At 45.5% G+C, this 17,189-nt stretch overlaps 1 protein-coding gene across 3 annotated transcripts in view; it reads left to right on the top strand.

The window, feature by feature from the left end:
• atrn (attractin) overlaps positions 1–17,189 on the top strand; it is a 301,160-nt gene that overhangs the window by 236,587 nt on the left and 47,384 nt on the right. For all 3 annotated transcript variants that reach the window (XM_064953084.1, XM_064953083.1, XM_064953082.1), the window contains exon 27: positions 14,370–14,477. In XM_064953084.1, the coding sequence (XP_064809156.1) occupies positions 14,370–14,477 (108 nt within the window). The remainder of the gene's footprint in view (positions 1–14,369; positions 14,478–17,189) is intronic.

Here is a 17,189-nt window from a genome sequence, read left to right as displayed (position 1 = left end):
TAGACTGGGTTATTCTCTACTCAGTGTTGTCTGGGTTATCCTCTACTCAATGTAGACTGGGTTGTTCTCTACTGGGTTATCCTCTACTCAGTGTAGACTGTGTTATCCTCTACTCAGTGTAGACTGGGTTATCCTATACTCGGTGTAGACTGGGTTATCCTCTACTCAGTGTAGACTGGGTTATCCTCTACTGGGTTATCCTCTACTCAGTGTAGACTGGGTTATCCTCTACTGGGTTATCCTCTACTGGGTTATCCTCTACTCAGTGTAGACTGGGTTATCCTATACTCGGTGTAGACTGGGTTATCCTCTACTCAGTGTAGACTGGGTTATCCTCTACTCGGTGTAGACTGGGTTATCCTCTACTCAGTGTAGACTGGGTTATCCTCTACTCGGTGTAGACTGGGTTATCCTCTACTCAGTGTAGACTGGGTTATCCTCTACTGGGTTATCCTCTACTCAGTGTAGACTGGGTTATCCTCTACTGGGTTATCCTCTACTCAGTGTAGACTGGGTTATCCTCTACTCAGTGTAGACTGGGTTATCCTCTACTCGGTGTAGACTGGGTTATCCTCTACTCAGTGTAGACTGGGTTATTCTCTACTCATTGTAGACTGGGTTATCCTCTACTCAGTGTAGACTGTGTTATCCTCTACTGGGTTATCCTCTACTCAGTGTAGACTGGGTTATCCTCTACTCAGTGTAGACTGGGTTATCCTCTACTCAGTGTAGACTGGGTTATCCTCTACTGGGTTATCCTCTACTCAGTGTAGACTGGGTTATCCTCTACTCAGTGTAGACTGGGTTATCCTCTACTCAGTGTAGACTGGGTTATCCTCTACTCAGTGTAGACTGGGTTATCCTCTACTCAGTGTAGACTGGGTTATCCTCTACTCAGTGTAGACTGGGTTATCCTATACTCAGTGTAGACTGGGTTATTCTCTACTCAGTGTAGACTGGGTTATTCTCTACTCAGTGTAGACTGGGTTATCCTCTACTCAGTGTAGACTGGGTTATCCTCTACTCAGTGTAGACTGGGTTATCCTGTACTCGGTGTAGACTGTGTTATCCTCTACTCGGTGTAGACTGGGTTATTCTCTACTCAGTGTAGACTGGGTTATCCTCTACTCAGTGTAGACTGGGTTATTCTCTACTCAGTGTTGTCTGGGTTATCCTCTACTCAATGTAGACTGGGTTGTTCTCTACTGGGTTATCCTCTACTCAGTGTAGACTGTGTTATCCTCTACTCAGTGTAGACTGGGTTATCCTATACTCGGTGTAGACTGGGTTATCCTCTACTCAGTGTAGACTGGGTTATCCTCTACTGGATTATCCTCTACTCAGTGTAGACTGGGTTATCCTCTACTGGGTTATCCTCTACTCAGTGTAGACTGGGTTATCCTCTACTCAGTGTAGACTGGGTTATCCTCTACTCAGTGTAGACTGGGTTATTCTCTACTCAGTGTTGTCTGGGTTATCCTCTACTCAATGTAGACTGGGTTGTTCTCTACTGGGTTATCCTCTACTCAGTGTAGACTGTGTTATCCTCTACTCAGTGTAGACTGGGTTATCCTATACTCGGTGTAGACTGGGTTATCCTCTACTCAGTGTAGACTGGGTTATCCTCTACTGGGTTATCCTCTACTCAGTGTAGACTGGGTTATCCTCTACTGGGTTATCCTCTACTGGGTTATCCTCTACTCAGTGTAGACTGGGTTATCCTATACTCGGTGTAGACTGGGTTATCCTCTACTCAGTGTAGACTGGGTTATCCTCTACTGGGTTATCCTCTACTCAGTGTAGACTGGGTTATCCTCTACTCGGTGTAGACTGGGTTATCCTCTACTCAGTGTAGACTGGGTTATCCTCTACTCGGTGTAGACTGGGTTATCCTCTACTCAGTGTAGACTGGGTTATCCTCTACTCAGTGTAGACTGGGTTATCCTCTACTGGGTTATCCTCTACTCAGTGTAGACTGGGTTATCCTCTACTCAGTGTAGACTGGGTTATCCTCTACTCGGTGTAGACTGGGTTATCCTCTACTCAGTGTAGACTGGGTTATCCTCTACTGGGTTATCCTCTACTCAGTGTAGACTGGGTTATCCTCTACTGGGTTATCCTCTACTCAGTGTAGACTGGGTTATCCTCTACTCAGTGTAGACTGGGTTATCCTCTACTCAGTGTAGACTGGGTTATTCTCTACTCAGTGTAGACTGGGTTATCCTCTACTCAGTGTAGACTGGGTTATCCTCTACTCAGTGTAGACTGGGTTATCCTCTACTCAGTGTAGACTGGGTTATCCTCTACTCAGTGTAGACTGGGTTATCCTCTACTCAGTGTAGACTGGGTTATCCTCTACTCAGTGTAGACTGTGTTATCCTCTACTCAGTGTAGACTGGGTTATCCTCTACTGGGTTATCCTCTACTCAGTGTAGACTGGGTTATCCTCTACTGGGTTATCCTCTACTCAGTGTAGACTGGGTTATCCTCTACTCAGTGTAGACTGGGTTATCCTCTACTCGGTGTAGACTGGGTTATCCTCTACTCAGTGTAGACTGGGTTATCCTCTACTCAGTGTAGACTGGGTTATCCTCTACTCAGTGTAGACTGGGTTATCCTCTACTCAGTGTAGACTGGGTTATCCTCTACTCGGTGTAGACTGTGTTATCCTCTACTCGGTGTAGACTGGGTTATTCTCTACTCAGTGTAGACTGGGTTATCCTCTACTCGGTGTAGACTGTGTTATCCTCTACTCAGTGTAGACTGGGTTATCCTCTACTCAGTGTAGACTGGGTTATTCTCTACTCAGTGTTGTCTGGGTTATCCTCTACTCAATGTAGACTGGGTTGTTCTCTACTGGGTTATCCTCTACTCAGTGTAGACTGTGTTATCCTCTACTCAGTGTAGACTGGGTTATCCTATACTCGGTGTAGACTGGGTTATCCTCTACTCAGTGTAGACTGGGTTATCCTCTACTGGATTATCCTCTACTCAGTGTAGACTGGGTTATCCTCTACTGGGTTATCCTCTACTCAGTGTAGACTGGGTTATCCTCTACTCAGTGTAGACTGGGTTATCCTCTACTCAGTGTAGACTGGGTTATTCTCTACTCAGTGTTGTCTGGGTTATCCTCTACTCAATGTAGACTGGGTTGTTCTCTACTGGGTTATCCTCTACTCAGTGTAGACTGTGTTATCCTCTACTCAGTGTAGACTGGGTTATCCTATACTCGGTGTAGACTGGGTTATCCTCTACTCAGTGTAGACTGGGTTATCCTCTACTGGGTTATCCTCTACTCAGTGTAGACTGGGTTATCCTCTACTGGGTTATCCTCTACTGGGTTATCCTCTACTCAGTGTAGACTGGGTTATCCTATACTCGGTGTAGACTGGGTTATCCTCTACTCAGTGTAGACTGGGTTATCCTCTACTCAGTGTAGACTGGGTTATCCTCTACTCAGTGTAGACTGGGTTATCCTCTACTCAGTGTAGACTGGGTTATCCTCTACTCAGTGTAGACTGGGTTATCCTCTACTCGGTGTAGACTGTGTTATCCTCTACTCGGTGTAGACTGGGTTATTCTCTACTCAGTGTAGACTGGGTTATCCTCTACTCGGTGTAGACTGTGTTATCCTCTACTCAGTGTAGACTGGGTTATCCTCTACTCAGTGTAGACTGGGTTATTCTCTACTCAGTGTTGTCTGGGTTATCCTCTACTCAATGTAGACTGGGTTGTTCTCTACTGGGTTATCCTCTACTCAGTGTAGACTGTGTTATCCTCTACTCAGTGTAGACTGGGTTATCCTATACTCGGTGTAGACTGGGTTATCCTCTACTCAGTGTAGACTGGGTTATCCTCTACTGGATTATCCTCTACTCAGTGTAGACTGGGTTATCCTCTACTGGGTTATCCTCTACTCAGTGTAGACTGGGTTATCCTCTACTCAGTGTAGACTGGGTTATCCTCTACTCAGTGTAGACTGGGTTATTCTCTACTCAGTGTTGTCTGGGTTATCCTCTACTCAATGTAGACTGGGTTGTTCTCTACTGGGTTATCCTCTACTCAGTGTAGACTGTGTTATCCTCTACTCAGTGTAGACTGGGTTATCCTATACTCGGTGTAGACTGGGTTATCCTCTACTCAGTGTAGACTGGGTTATCCTCTACTGGGTTATCCTCTACTCAGTGTAGACTGGGTTATCCTCTACTGGGTTATCCTCTACTGGGTTATCCTCTACTCAGTGTAGACTGGGTTATCCTATACTCGGTGTAGACTGGGTTATCCTCTACTCAGTGTAGACTGGGTATCCTCTACTGGGTTATCCTCTACTCAGTGTAGACTGGGTTATCCTCTACTCGGTGTAGACTGGGTTATCCTCTACTCAGTGTAGACTGGGTTATCCTCTACTCGGTGTAGACTGGGTTATCCTCTACTCAGTGTAGACTGGGTTATCCTCTACTCAGTGTAGACTGGGTTATCCTCTACTGGGTTATCCTCTACTCAGTGTAGACTGGGTTATCCTCTACTCAGTGTAGACTGGGTTATCCTCTACTCGGTGTAGACTGGGTTATCCTCTACTCAGTGTAGACTGGGTTATCCTCTACTGGGTTATCCTCTACTCAGTGTAGACTGGGTTATCCTCTACTGGGTTATCCTCTACTCAGTGTAGACTGGGTTATCCTCTACTCAGTGTAGACTGGGTTATCCTCTACTCAGTGTAGACTGGGTTATTCTCTACTCAGTGTAGACTGGGTTATCCTCTACTCAGTGTAGACTGGGTTATCCTCTACTCAGTGTAGACTGGGTTATCCTCTACTCAGTGTAGACTGGGTTATCCTCTACTCAGTGTAGACTGTGTTATCCTCTACTCAGTGTAGACTGTGTTATCCTCTACTCAGTGTAGACTGGGTTATCCTCTACTGGGTTATCCTCTACTCAGTGTAGACTGGGTTATCCTCTACTGGGTTATCCTCTACTCAGTGTAGACTGGGTTATCCTCTACTCAGTGTAGACTGGGTTATCCTCTACTCGGTGTAGACTGGGTTATCCTCTACTCGGTGTAGACTGGGTTATCCTCTACTCAGTGTAGACTGGGTTATCCTCTACTCAGTGTAGACTGGGTTATCCTCTACTCAGTGTAGACTGGGTTATCCTATACTCAGTGTAGACTGGGTTATCCTATACTCAGTGTAGACTGGGTTATCCTCTACTGGGTTATCCTCTACTCAGTGTAGACTGGGTTATCCTCTACTCAGTGTAGACTGGGTTATCCTCTACTCAGTGTAGAAAGAAAGATCTCCCCATGAGAATACCACACGTATCGAGTTTACTTTCTCTGGATAGACGAGCTCATGTGAACGTGATTGACGCAGGCCAAACTGGAGAAATATAGTGGTTTTGACAAGGTAATGGACTCAAGCACCATGGTGGAAACAGGAAGCTTCACGAGGGGAATCACCAGGAAGGACAACATCTCGGTAGATAGATACACAGCCTGCACAAAGTGCCTATTTGTTTTGGGTGATGAAGTTAATGATTACATTAATTCAGGCGTTAATTCATTAGACCAGGCTGTGTAAAGGGTAAACCAGTTAACCAGTAACCAGTAACCAGTAACCAGTTAACCAGGGAACAGTTTGATGAACTGAATAAATGGAGTATTTGCACAATTGGTGGCTGACTAAATACATTTTTGCCCCACTGTATCTACCTCCATCACTCCAGTATCCCTGTCTCCTTACCCCTATACATATCTACCTCCATCACTCCAGTATCCCTGTCTCCTTACCCCTATACATATCTACCTCCATCACTCCAGTATCCCTGTCTCCTTCCCCCTATACATATCTACCTCCATCACTCCAGTATCCCTGTCCCCTTCCCCCTATACATATCTACCTCCATCACTCCAGTATCCCTGTCCCCTTCCCCCTATACATATCTACCTCCATCACTCCAGTATCCCTGTCTCCTTACCCCTATACATATCTACCTCCATCACTCCAGTATCCCTGTCTCCTTACCCCTATACATATCTACCTCCATCACTCCAGTATCCCTGTCTCCTTCCCCCTATACATATCTACCTCCATCACTCCAGTATCCCTGTCTCCTTCCCCCTATACATATCTACCTCCATCACTCCAGTATCCCTGTCCCCTTCCCCCTATACATATCTACCTCCATCACTCCAGTATCCCTGTCTCCTGTCCCCTATACATATCTACCTCCATCACTCCAGTATCCCTGTCTCCTTCCCCCTATACATATCTACCTCCATCACTCCAGTATCCCTGTCCCCTTCCCCCTATACATATCTACCTCCATCACTCCAGTATCCCTGTCTCCTTCCCCCTATACATATCTACCTCCATCACTCCAGTATCCCTGTCCCCTTCCCCCTATACATATATACCTCCATCACTCCAGTATCCCTGTCTCCTTCCCCCTATACATATCTACCTCCACCACTCCAGTATTGAAACTGCCTTTTTTACTTTGTCCTCTTTATTATATTTTTTTTTGTTGTTGCTTTATTTATATACTTGGAATTTACTTGGAAATTATTCAGTAAAGGTTGATAAAAGGTTGATTAAAGGTTGATAAAAGGTTGATTAAAGGTTGATTAAAGGTTGATAAATAGTCAAATTGTATGACAAAGATTTTAGTCGCTGCTGGATGGTGATTTTCCATGAAGAAACGTTGTGTGTCTTTGCTTCAGCTCTTTAACAGTGTTTTGTGGCAGTGGCCTGAACGTGTGAAAGTTGGTTTGGCTTCTCTGGCTTGAACGGTTCAATGTTGGTGGGTTATTTTATACTGTCTGTCTGTTACAGTAGGTCAGCATTGTCCATCTACACACATTCTGATTCAGTCAGCACTGCCTGCCCTCTCTCTTCTCCCAAGACATCGCTCTCTCTCGTTCCCTTCCTCCCTCACTCTGAGCTGTCCTAGAACAGCTTGTTCTGACTTGTGGCTGGTGATTGTAATGTAGTTGGACGAGGCAAGGTTGTGAGAGGGAGGGAGGGAGAGAGCAGGGCAGCTCTGTTTAAAGCCCAGCAGCCCAAACATTCTCTGAACGACATACAGATCTCTCTCATCTCTCCTCTGGCCAGGTCAGCTGCTTCAGTACAGGGGGGGAAAAAAAAATTGACTTTTCCAGGGCAACATTCAATCAAACAGTAACTGGAAACCCGTCTGCCAGCTTTATATAGCAAGCCATGTGACGAGAGAGAGAGAGAGAGAGAGAGAGAGAGAGAGAGAGAGAGAGAGAGAGAGAGAGAGAGAGAGAGAGAGAGAGAGAGAGAGAGAGAGAGAGAGAGAGAGAGAGAGAGAGAGAGAGAGAGAGAGAGAGAGAGAGAGAGAGAGAGAGAGAGAGAGAGAGAGAGAGAGAGAGAGAGAGAGAGAGAGAGAGAGAGAGAGAGAGAGAGAGAGAGAGAGAGAGGTGTCCAAAGTGTTTGTCCCCATGAACAAACAGGAAATTGAGTGAATGTGCTGGAAAACTGGTGTAGAAACACTCACTCACACACACACACACACACACACAACAATGTATAAGCGTTGACAGAAATACACTCACAGCACGTCTCAATGCACCACATCAAACAATGAATTTATTGATGCGTCAGATTCAGAATGATGTCTGACAGGGAGCTCTCCGTCCTTCTCTAGCCCCCCCTTACCACTCAATACTATTGAGGAGGAGAGGGAGAAGGATGGGAGAAGGTTGGGAGAGGGAGAAGGATGGCAGAAGGAGGGGAGAGGGGAGGAGAGGGAGAAGGATGGGAGAGGTGGGGAGAGGGAGAAGGATGTGAGAGGGGAGTAGAGGAGAAGGATGGGAGAGGTGGGGAAGGATGGGAGAGGGGAGGAGAGGGATGGGAGAGGTGGGAAAGGATGGGAGAAGGATTGGAGAGGTGGGGAGAGGGAGAAGGATGGGAGAGGGAGGAGAAGGATGGGAGAGGGGAGGAGAGGATAAGGATGTGAGGAGAGGGAGAAGGATGGGAGAGGAAGCAACATGACCCTGTATCTCTCCAGTCCTACAGTGAGGTAGAGACACAGAGAATACTGACAAGGGAACTCTCTCTCTCTCTCTCTCGCTCTCGCTCTCTCTCTCTTGCTCTCTCTCTCTCTTGCTCTCTCTCTCTCTCTTGCTCTCTCTCTCTTGCTCTCTCTCTCTCTCTTGCTCTCGCTCTCGTTCTCTCCTCTCTCTTGCTCTCTCTCTCTCTCGCTCTCTCACTTCAATTAAAGGGCTTTATTGGCATGGGAAACATGTGTTAAAATTGCCAAAGCAAGTGAGGTAGATAATAAACAAAAGTGAAATAAACAATAAAAATGAACCGTAAACATTACACTATCAAAAGTTCCAAAAGAATAAAGACATTTCAAATGTCATATTATGTCTATATACAGTTTTGTAACAATGTACAAATGGTTAAAGTACACAAGGGAAGATAAATAAACATAAATATGGGTACAATTTACAGAGGTTGTTGTTCTGGCACCACACTGCCAGGTCTCTGACCTCCTCCCTACACTGTTGTGTCGTCAGCAAACTTAATGATGGTGTTTGGCCACTCCGTCGTGGGTGAACAAGGAGTACAGGAGGGGACTAAGCACACACCCCTGAGGGGCCCCTGTGTTGAGGATCAGTGAAGCGGACATGTTGTTGCCACCTGGGGGCAGGAAGTCTAGGATCCAGTTGTAGGTTATACATTTAGTCATACATTGGGCAGGAGATTAGGAAGTGCAGCTCAGTTTCCACCTCATGTGAGCACATAGCCTGTCTTCTCTTGAGAGCCAGGTTTGCCTACGGCAGCCTTTCTCAATAGCAAGGCTATGCTCACTGAGTCTGTACATAGTCAAAGCTTTCCTTAACTTTGGGTCAGTCACAGAGTTCAGGTATTCTGCCGCTGTGTACTCTCTGTTTAGGGCCAAATAGCATTCTAGTTTGCTCTGTTTTTTTGTTAATTCTAGCTTGCTTAGGGGACTCTTCTCCAGGTTCCTCTCTCTGTAGGTGATGGCTTTGTTATGGAAGGTTTGTGAATCGCTTCCTTTTAGGTGGTTGTAGAGTTTAATGGCTCCTTTTTTGGATTTTGCTCATTTGCGGGTATCAGCCTAAATCTGCTCTGCATAATTTGGTGTTTTACGTTGTACACAAAGGATATTTTTTACAGAATTCTGTGTGCGGAGTCTCAATTTGTCCCATTTTGTGAAGTCTTGGTTGGTGAGCGGACCCCAGACCTCACAACCGTAAAGGGTAATGGGTTCTATAACTGATTCAAGTATTTTTAGCCAGATCCTAATTGTTATGTCAAATTTTATGTTCATTTAGATGGCATAGAAGGCCCTTCTTGCCTTGTCTCTCAGATTGTTCACAGCTTTGTGGAAGTTACCTGTGATGTTTAGGCCGAGGTATGTATAGTTTTTTGTGTGCTCTAGGGAAAGACCTTTTTTGGAACACCATTATTTTTGTCTTAATGAGATTTACTGTCAGGGCCCAGGTCTGTCAGGGCCCAGGTCTGTCAGGGCCCAGGTCTTTCAGGGACCAGGTCTGACAGAATATGTGCAGAAGATCTAGGTGCTGCTGTAGGCCCTCCTTTGTTGGTGACCGAAGCACCAGATCATCAGCAAACAGTAGACATTTGACTTCAGATTCTAGTAGGTTGAGGCCGGTTGCTGCAGACTGTTCTAGTGCCCTCGCCAATTAGTTGATATATGTGTTGAAGAGGGTGGGGCTCAAGCAGCATCCCTGTCTCACCCCACGGCCCTGTGGGAAGAAATGTGTTTTTTAACCGCACACTGGTTTGTGTTCATGGATTTTATCATGTGATATGTTTCACCCCAACAACACTTTCCATCCATTTGTACAGCAGACCCTCATACCACATTGTGTGAAAAGCTTTTTTGAATTCAACAAAGCATGAGAAGATGTATCAGGTGCGCTGAGAGTCGGGAAGCAAGTTCAGGGAGTAAGTGTTTTAATAAATAAAAGCAACAATGAACACAAAACACAAACAACACACCGACATGAAAACAGAGTCAATAACAATAACAATAACACCTGGAGTTGGTTAAAGTATCAGAAAGAAAGATGATCATCTCTTTCTGTTTGACAGAGTTTATATTAGCAAGTGGCTATTTCTTCTTAGTAGATTCGTGGTTGTCAATTTTTGGTTCTAGAAATGGCTAGGCTTCAAAGGACCCATCCCCTCTCCCATCATTCTCCTCCCCTGTCCTCATACCTTCAGAAATTTGTGAATAAAGTATGTGCTCTCTCTTTTGCTCGCAGTCTCATTTGAGCTGAAACACACTATCCCCTAGACAGGTTGTTTGTGTTCATGTGTGTCTGTCTGTGTGTGTGCTCAATGACACCTGAGTTGGGGCATTTCCTCACACGTTAGTCCTTGTGGTGATTAAACAATTGATTCCCATTCCAAATCCTATTTTCCCAAACCCTTAAACTTATTGATCCGGACGCTTATAAGAAATCCTGCTACGCCCTCAGATGAACCATCAAACAAGCAAAGCATCAATACAGGATTAAGATTGAATCCTACTACACCGGCTCTGACGCTCGTCGGATGTGGCAGGGCATGAAAACTATTACAGACTACAAAGGTAAACCCAGCCGCGAGCTGCCCAGTGACGCGTGCCTACCAGACGAGCTAAATGCCTTTTAAGTTCAAATCCCGGAGCTGACAAGGTAAAAATCTGTCGTTCTGCCCCTGAACAGGCAGTTAACCCACTGTTCCTAGGCCGTCATTGAAAATAAGAATTTATTCTTAACTGACTTGCCTAGTTAAATAAAGGTAAAATTAAAAATAATAATAATTAAACTCTAAATGTTTTAAAGTCACCATTGGCCTCATGGTGAAACCCCTCAGTGGTTTCCTTCCTCCCCGGTAACTGAGTTAGGAAGGACGCCTGTATCTTAGTAGTGACTGGGTGCATTGATACACCTTCCAGAGTGACATTAATAACTTCACGCTGCTCAAAGGGATATTCAATGTCTGCTTTTTATTTACCCATCTACAATTCAAAAGGCACTCGCACATCTTGAGCAATCACTTTTGCAGGTGTGTAACAGCAGAACAAGATGAAGGAAAAAGGAAACCGCACACTGCTCTTGTTAGTACCACTGATCTTTAATAAGCTTACGTATCGCCCTCACGGCCTTCGTCAGAGCTTTATGTATCGGCCTTATAGCCTTCATCAGAGCTTTATGTATCGGCCTTATGGCCTTCATCAGAGCTTTATGTATCGGCCTCATGGCCTTCATCAGAGCTTTATGTATCGCCCTCACGGCCTTCGTCAGAGCTTTATGTATCGGCCTCATGGCCTTCATCAGAGCTTTATGTATCGGCCTCATGGCCTTCATCAGAGCTTTATGTATCGGCCTTATGGCCTTCATCAGAGCTTTATGTATCGGCCTCATGGCCTTCATCAGAGCTTTATGTATCGGCCTCATGGCCTTCATCAGAGCTTTATGTATCGGCCTCATGGCCTTCGTCAGAGCTTTATGTATCGGCCTCATGGCCTTCGTCAGAGCTTTATGTATCGGCCTTATAGTCTTCATCAGAGCTTTATGTATCGGCCTCATGGCCTTCATCAGAGCTTTATGTATCGGCCTCATGGCCTTCATCAGAGCTTTATGTATCGGCCTTATAGCCTTCATCAGAGCTTTATGTATCGGCCTCATGGCCTTCATCAGAGCTTTATGTATCGGCCTCATAGCCTTCATCAGAGCTTTATGTATCGGCCTCATGGCCTTCATCAGAGCTTTATGTATCGGCCTCATGGCCTTCATCAGAGCTTTATGTATCGGCCTCATGGCCTTCATCAGAGCTTTATGTATCGGCCTCATGGCCTTCATCAGGGCTTTATGTATCGGCCTCATGGCCTTCATCAGGGCTTTATGTATCGGCCTCATGGCCTTCATCAGAGCTTTATGTATCGGCCTCATGGCCTTCATCAGAGCTTTATGTATCGGCCTCATGGCCTTCATCAGAGCTTTATGTATCGGCCTCATGGCCTTCATCAGAGCTTTATGTATCGGCCTCATGGCCTTCATCAGAGCTTTATGTATCGGCCTCATGGCCTTCATCAGAGCTTTATGTATCGGCCTCATGGCCTTCATCAGAGCTTTTGTGAGTTAAAAAAAAGAGCACCCTTGTGAAGACCTGGCCCCTCCCACATCCGTTCCACACATCGAAGGTGTTTGGAGGCCAAGGAACAACAAATAAGTGCTACCAAATATAACAATATGCATTTCATAGATATTAAAATAAAGTGTGTAAAGATGTATTAAACACGTCTGTAAAACCACAATGAGGACATAGACCTACCGAGCAAGTTTTCATTAATCATTGGGTACGTCATATGAAAAACGTCAGAGTTATCTGAAATAGGAGCATAATTCATGGTCAAATGTACAACTTAACATACATTTCATCATTAAGACCTTTTTATTTTATTTATTTTATTTCACCTTTATTTAACCAGGTAGGCTCGTTAAGAACAAGTTCTCATTTACAACTGCGACCTGGCCAAGATAAAGCAATGCAGTGTGAACAGACAACACAGAGTTACACATGGAGTAAACAATAAACAAGTCAATAACACAGTAGAAAAAAATAGTCTATATACATTGTGTGCAAAAGGCATGAGGATGTAGGTGAATAATTACAATTTAGCAGATTAACACTGGAGTGATAAATGATCAGATGGTCATGTACAGGTAGAGATACTGGTGTGCAAAAGAGCAGAAAAGTAAATAAATAGAAACAGTATGGGGATGAGGTAGGTAAAATTGGGTGGGCTATTTACCGATGGTGTAACGTTCTGTAGTGGGTGAGAAGTCAGGCGCAGGAAGCAGAGAGTTCAGGGGAGTGCAACTTTATTGCACAACAACGGCGAACATAAGCCAACCCCACGAAAATACAGGGCGTAGAACAAAACAAACGCCCCAAACAGGGGGACTTAAACTGTCCAGCCAACCCCACGAAAACACAGGGCGTAGAACAAAACAAACGCCCCAAACAGGGGGACTTAAACTGTCCAGCAAAACCCACGAAATGGGAAACCACGTAACCCACAGACAAGTTACAGAAAACAGAAGGTCACAATAATTAATGCGCACAAGGAACCAGGCGGGCCGGCTGACTAATAAAGCCTCACTACTATATTACCTAACTCAAAACAGGTGCACTCAATAAACACATAAGGAGGGGGAGGAAATAATCAGTGGCAGCTAGTAGGCCGGCGACGCCGAGCGCCACCCCAACGGGAAGGAGAGCCACCTTCGGTCGGAGTCGTGACAGATGGACTATGTACAGCTGCAGCGATCGGTTAGCTGCTCAGATAGCTGATGTTTAAAGTTGGTGCAGACAGCGAACGGTTGAAAAGCATGTATTTGGTTTTACTAGCTGCAGGTTTAATAACCAAAGATGAATCTTGTCTTGATGACAGGTCTGGATGACTGGTCTGGATGACTGGTCTGGATGACTGGTCTGGATGACAGGTCTGGATGACAGGTTTGGATGACAGGTCTGGATGACAGGTCTGGATGACAGGTCTGGATAACAGGTCTGGATGACTGGTCTGGGTGACTGGTCTGGGTGACTGGTCTGGATGACTGGTCTGGATGACTGGTCTGGATGACTGGTCTGGATGACAGGTCTGGATGACAGGTCTGGATGACTGGTCTGGATGACTGGTCTGGATGACTGGTCTGGATGACAGGTCTGGATGAATGGTCTGGATGACAGGTCTGGATGACAGGTCTGGATGAATGGTCTGGATGAATGGTCTGGATGACTGGTCTGGATGACAGGTCTGGATGAATGGTCTGGATGAATGGTCTGGATGACTGGTCTGGATGATAGGTCTGGATGACAGGTCTGGATGACAGGTCTGGATGACAGGTCTGGATGACTGGTCCGGATGACTGGTCCGGATGACAGGTCCGGATGACTGGTCTGGATGACAGGTCTGGATGACTGGTCTGGATGACTGGTCTGGATGACTGGTCTGGATGATAGGTCTGGATGACAGGTCTGGATGACAGGTCTGGATGACAGGTCTGGATGACTGGTCTGGATGACAGGTCTGGATGATAGGTCTGGATGACAGTTGTACTCATTTCTGTTGTATTAAAAGTTGTGTTTGTCCTGGTAGGCAGTATCCCCCGTCCTTTAAGGCCCTGGTCAGAAGTAATGCAGTAGTAATAGTAGGAGTAATTAGTTTGTAGTAAGTAGTAATTTATATGTAATTGTGTGTCATTCATTTGGGACACAGTGATTACTGGGAGTTTTACGGAAATGAACTGTGTTCTCTTTCTTCTTCGTCACTGGAGTCTCTCCTCTTCCTCTCAGCAACTCCTCCGTGAGATGCAGCAGATGGCTAGCCGGCCGTTCGCCACCATCAACGTTGCCTTGGAAACGGACGAGGAGCCGCCCGACCTGATTGGTGGAAACGTCAAGGTGAGTGTGACATCAGACTGTGACATTAATTGTCCTGTCAGCCAATCCCCTTCCCACTAGCCACTCACCTTTACATGTTAGTCATTCAGCAGACGCTCTTATCCAGAGAGACTCCCATTTAGTGAGTCATTCAGCAGACGCTCTTATCCAGAGACTCCCATTTAGTGAGTCATTCAGCAGACGCTCTTATCCAGAGAGACTCCCATTTAGTGAGTCATTCAGCAGACTCTCTTATCCAGAGAGACTCCCATTTAGTGAGTCATTCAGCAGACACTCTTATCCAGAGACTCCCATTTAGTGAGTCATTCAGCAGACGCTCTTATCCAGAGAGACTCCCATTTAGTGAGTCATTCAGCAGACGCTCTTATCCAGAGACTCCCATTTAGTGAGTCATTCAGCAGACACTCTTATCCAGAGACTCCCATTTAGTGAGTCATTCAGCAGACGCTCTTATCCAGAGAGACTCCCATTTAGTGAGTCATTCAGCAAACGCTCTTATCCAGAGAGACTCCCATTTAGTGAGTCATTCAGCAGACACTCTTATCCAGAGAGACTCCCATTTAGTGAGTCATTCAGCAGACACTCTTATCCAGAGAGACTCCCATTTAGTGAGTCATTCAGCAGACACTCTTATCCAGAGAGACTCCCATTTAGTGAGTCATTCAGCAGACACTCTTATCCAGAGAGACTCCCATTTAGTGAGTCATTCAGCAGACACTCTTATCCAGAGAGACTCCCATTTAGTGAGTCATTCAGCAAACGCTCTTATCCAGAGAGACTCCCATTTAGTGAGTCATTCAGCAGACACTCTTATCCAGAGAGACTCCCATTTAGTGAGTCATTCAGCAGACACTCTTATCCAGAGACTCCCATTTAGTGAGTCATTCAGCAAACGCTCTTATCCAGAGAGACTCCCATTTAGTGAGTCATTCAGCAGACACTCTTATCCAGAGAGACTCCCATTTAGTGAGTCATTCAGCAAACGCTCTTATCCAGAGAGACTCCTATTTAGTGAGTCATTCAGCAGACGCTCTTATCCAGAGAGACTCCCATTTAGTGAGTCATTCAGCAAACGCTCTTATCCAGAGAGACTCCCATTTAGTGAGTCATTCAGCAGACACTCTTATCCAGAGAGACTCCCATTTAGTGAGTCATTCAGCAGACACTCTTATCCAGAGAGACTCCCATTTAGTGAGTCATTCAGCAGACACTCTTATCCAGAGAGACTCCCATTTAGTGAGTCATTCAGCAGACTCTCTTATCCAGAGACTCCCATTTAGTGAGTCATTCAGCAGACGCTCTTATCCAGAGACTCCCATTTAGTGAGTCATTCAGCAGACGCTCTTATCCAGAGAGACTCCCATTTAGTGAGTCATTCAGCAGACACTCTTATCCAGAGAGACCCCCATTTAGTGAGTCATTCAGCAGACACTCTTATCCAGAGAGACCCCCATTTAGTGAGTCATTCAGCAGACGCTCTTATCCAGAGAGACTCCCATTTAGTGAGTCATTCAGCAGACACTCTTATCCAGAGAGACTCCCATTTAGTGAGTCATTCAGCAGACACTCTTATCCAGAGAGACTCCCATTTAGTGAGTCATTCAGCAGACACTCTTATCCAGAGACTCCCATTTAGTGAGTCATTCAGCAGACGCTCTTATCCAGAGAGACTCCCATTTAGTGAGTCATTCAGCAGACACTCTTATCCAGAGACTCCCATTTAGTGAGTCATTCAGCAGACGCTCTTATCCAGAGAGACTCCCATTTAGTGAGTCATTCAGCAGACGCTCTTATCCAGAGACTCCCATTTAGTGAGTCATTCAGCAGACGCTCTTATCCAGAGAGACTCCCATTTAGTGAGTCATTCAGCAGACGCTCTTATCCAGAGAGACTCCCATTTAGTGAGTCATTCAGCAGACGCTCTTATCCAGAGAGACTCCCATTTAGTGAGTCATTCAGCAGACGCTCTTATCCAGAGAGACTCCCATTTAGTGAGTCATTCAGCAAACGCTCTTATCCAGAGAGACTCCCATTTAGTGAGTCATTCAGCAGACGCTCTTATCCAGAGAGACTCCCATTTAGTGAGTCATTCAGCAGACACTCTTATCCAGAGAGACTCCCATTTAGTGAGTCATTCAGCAGACGCTCTTATCCAGAGACTCCCATTTAGTGAGTCATTCAGCAGACACTCTTATCCATAGAGACTCCCATTTAGTGAGTCATTCAGCAGACACTCTTATCCAGAGAGACCCCCATTTAGTGAGTCATTCAGCAGACACTCTTATCCAGAGAGATTCCCATTTAGTGAGTCATTCAGCAGACGCTCTTATCCAGAGAGACTCCCATTTAGTGAGTCATTCAGCAGACACTCTTATCCAGAGAGACTCCCATTTAGTGAGTCATTCAGCAGACACTCTTATCCAGAGACTCCCATTTAGTGAGTCATTCAGCAGACACTCTTATCCAGAGAGACCCCCATTTAGTGAGTCATTCAGCAGACGCTCTTATCCAGAGACTCCCATTTAGTGAGTCATTCAGCAGACACTCTTATCCAGAGAGACTCCCATTTAGTGAGTCATTCAGCAGACGCTCTTATCCAGAGAGACTCCCATTTAGTGAGTCATTCAGCAGACGCTCTTATCCAGAGAGACTCCCATTTAGTGAGTCATTCAGCAGACACTCTTATCCAGAGACTCCCATTTAGTGAGTCAT

This window comes from Oncorhynchus masou, chromosome 32 (assembly GCF_036934945.1).
Source record: "Oncorhynchus masou masou isolate Uvic2021 chromosome 32, UVic_Omas_1.1, whole genome shotgun sequence".
NCBI classification, from domain to species: domain Eukaryota; kingdom Metazoa; phylum Chordata; class Actinopteri; order Salmoniformes; family Salmonidae; genus Oncorhynchus; species Oncorhynchus masou.
This window is presented reverse-complemented; position numbering and strand designations above follow the sequence as displayed.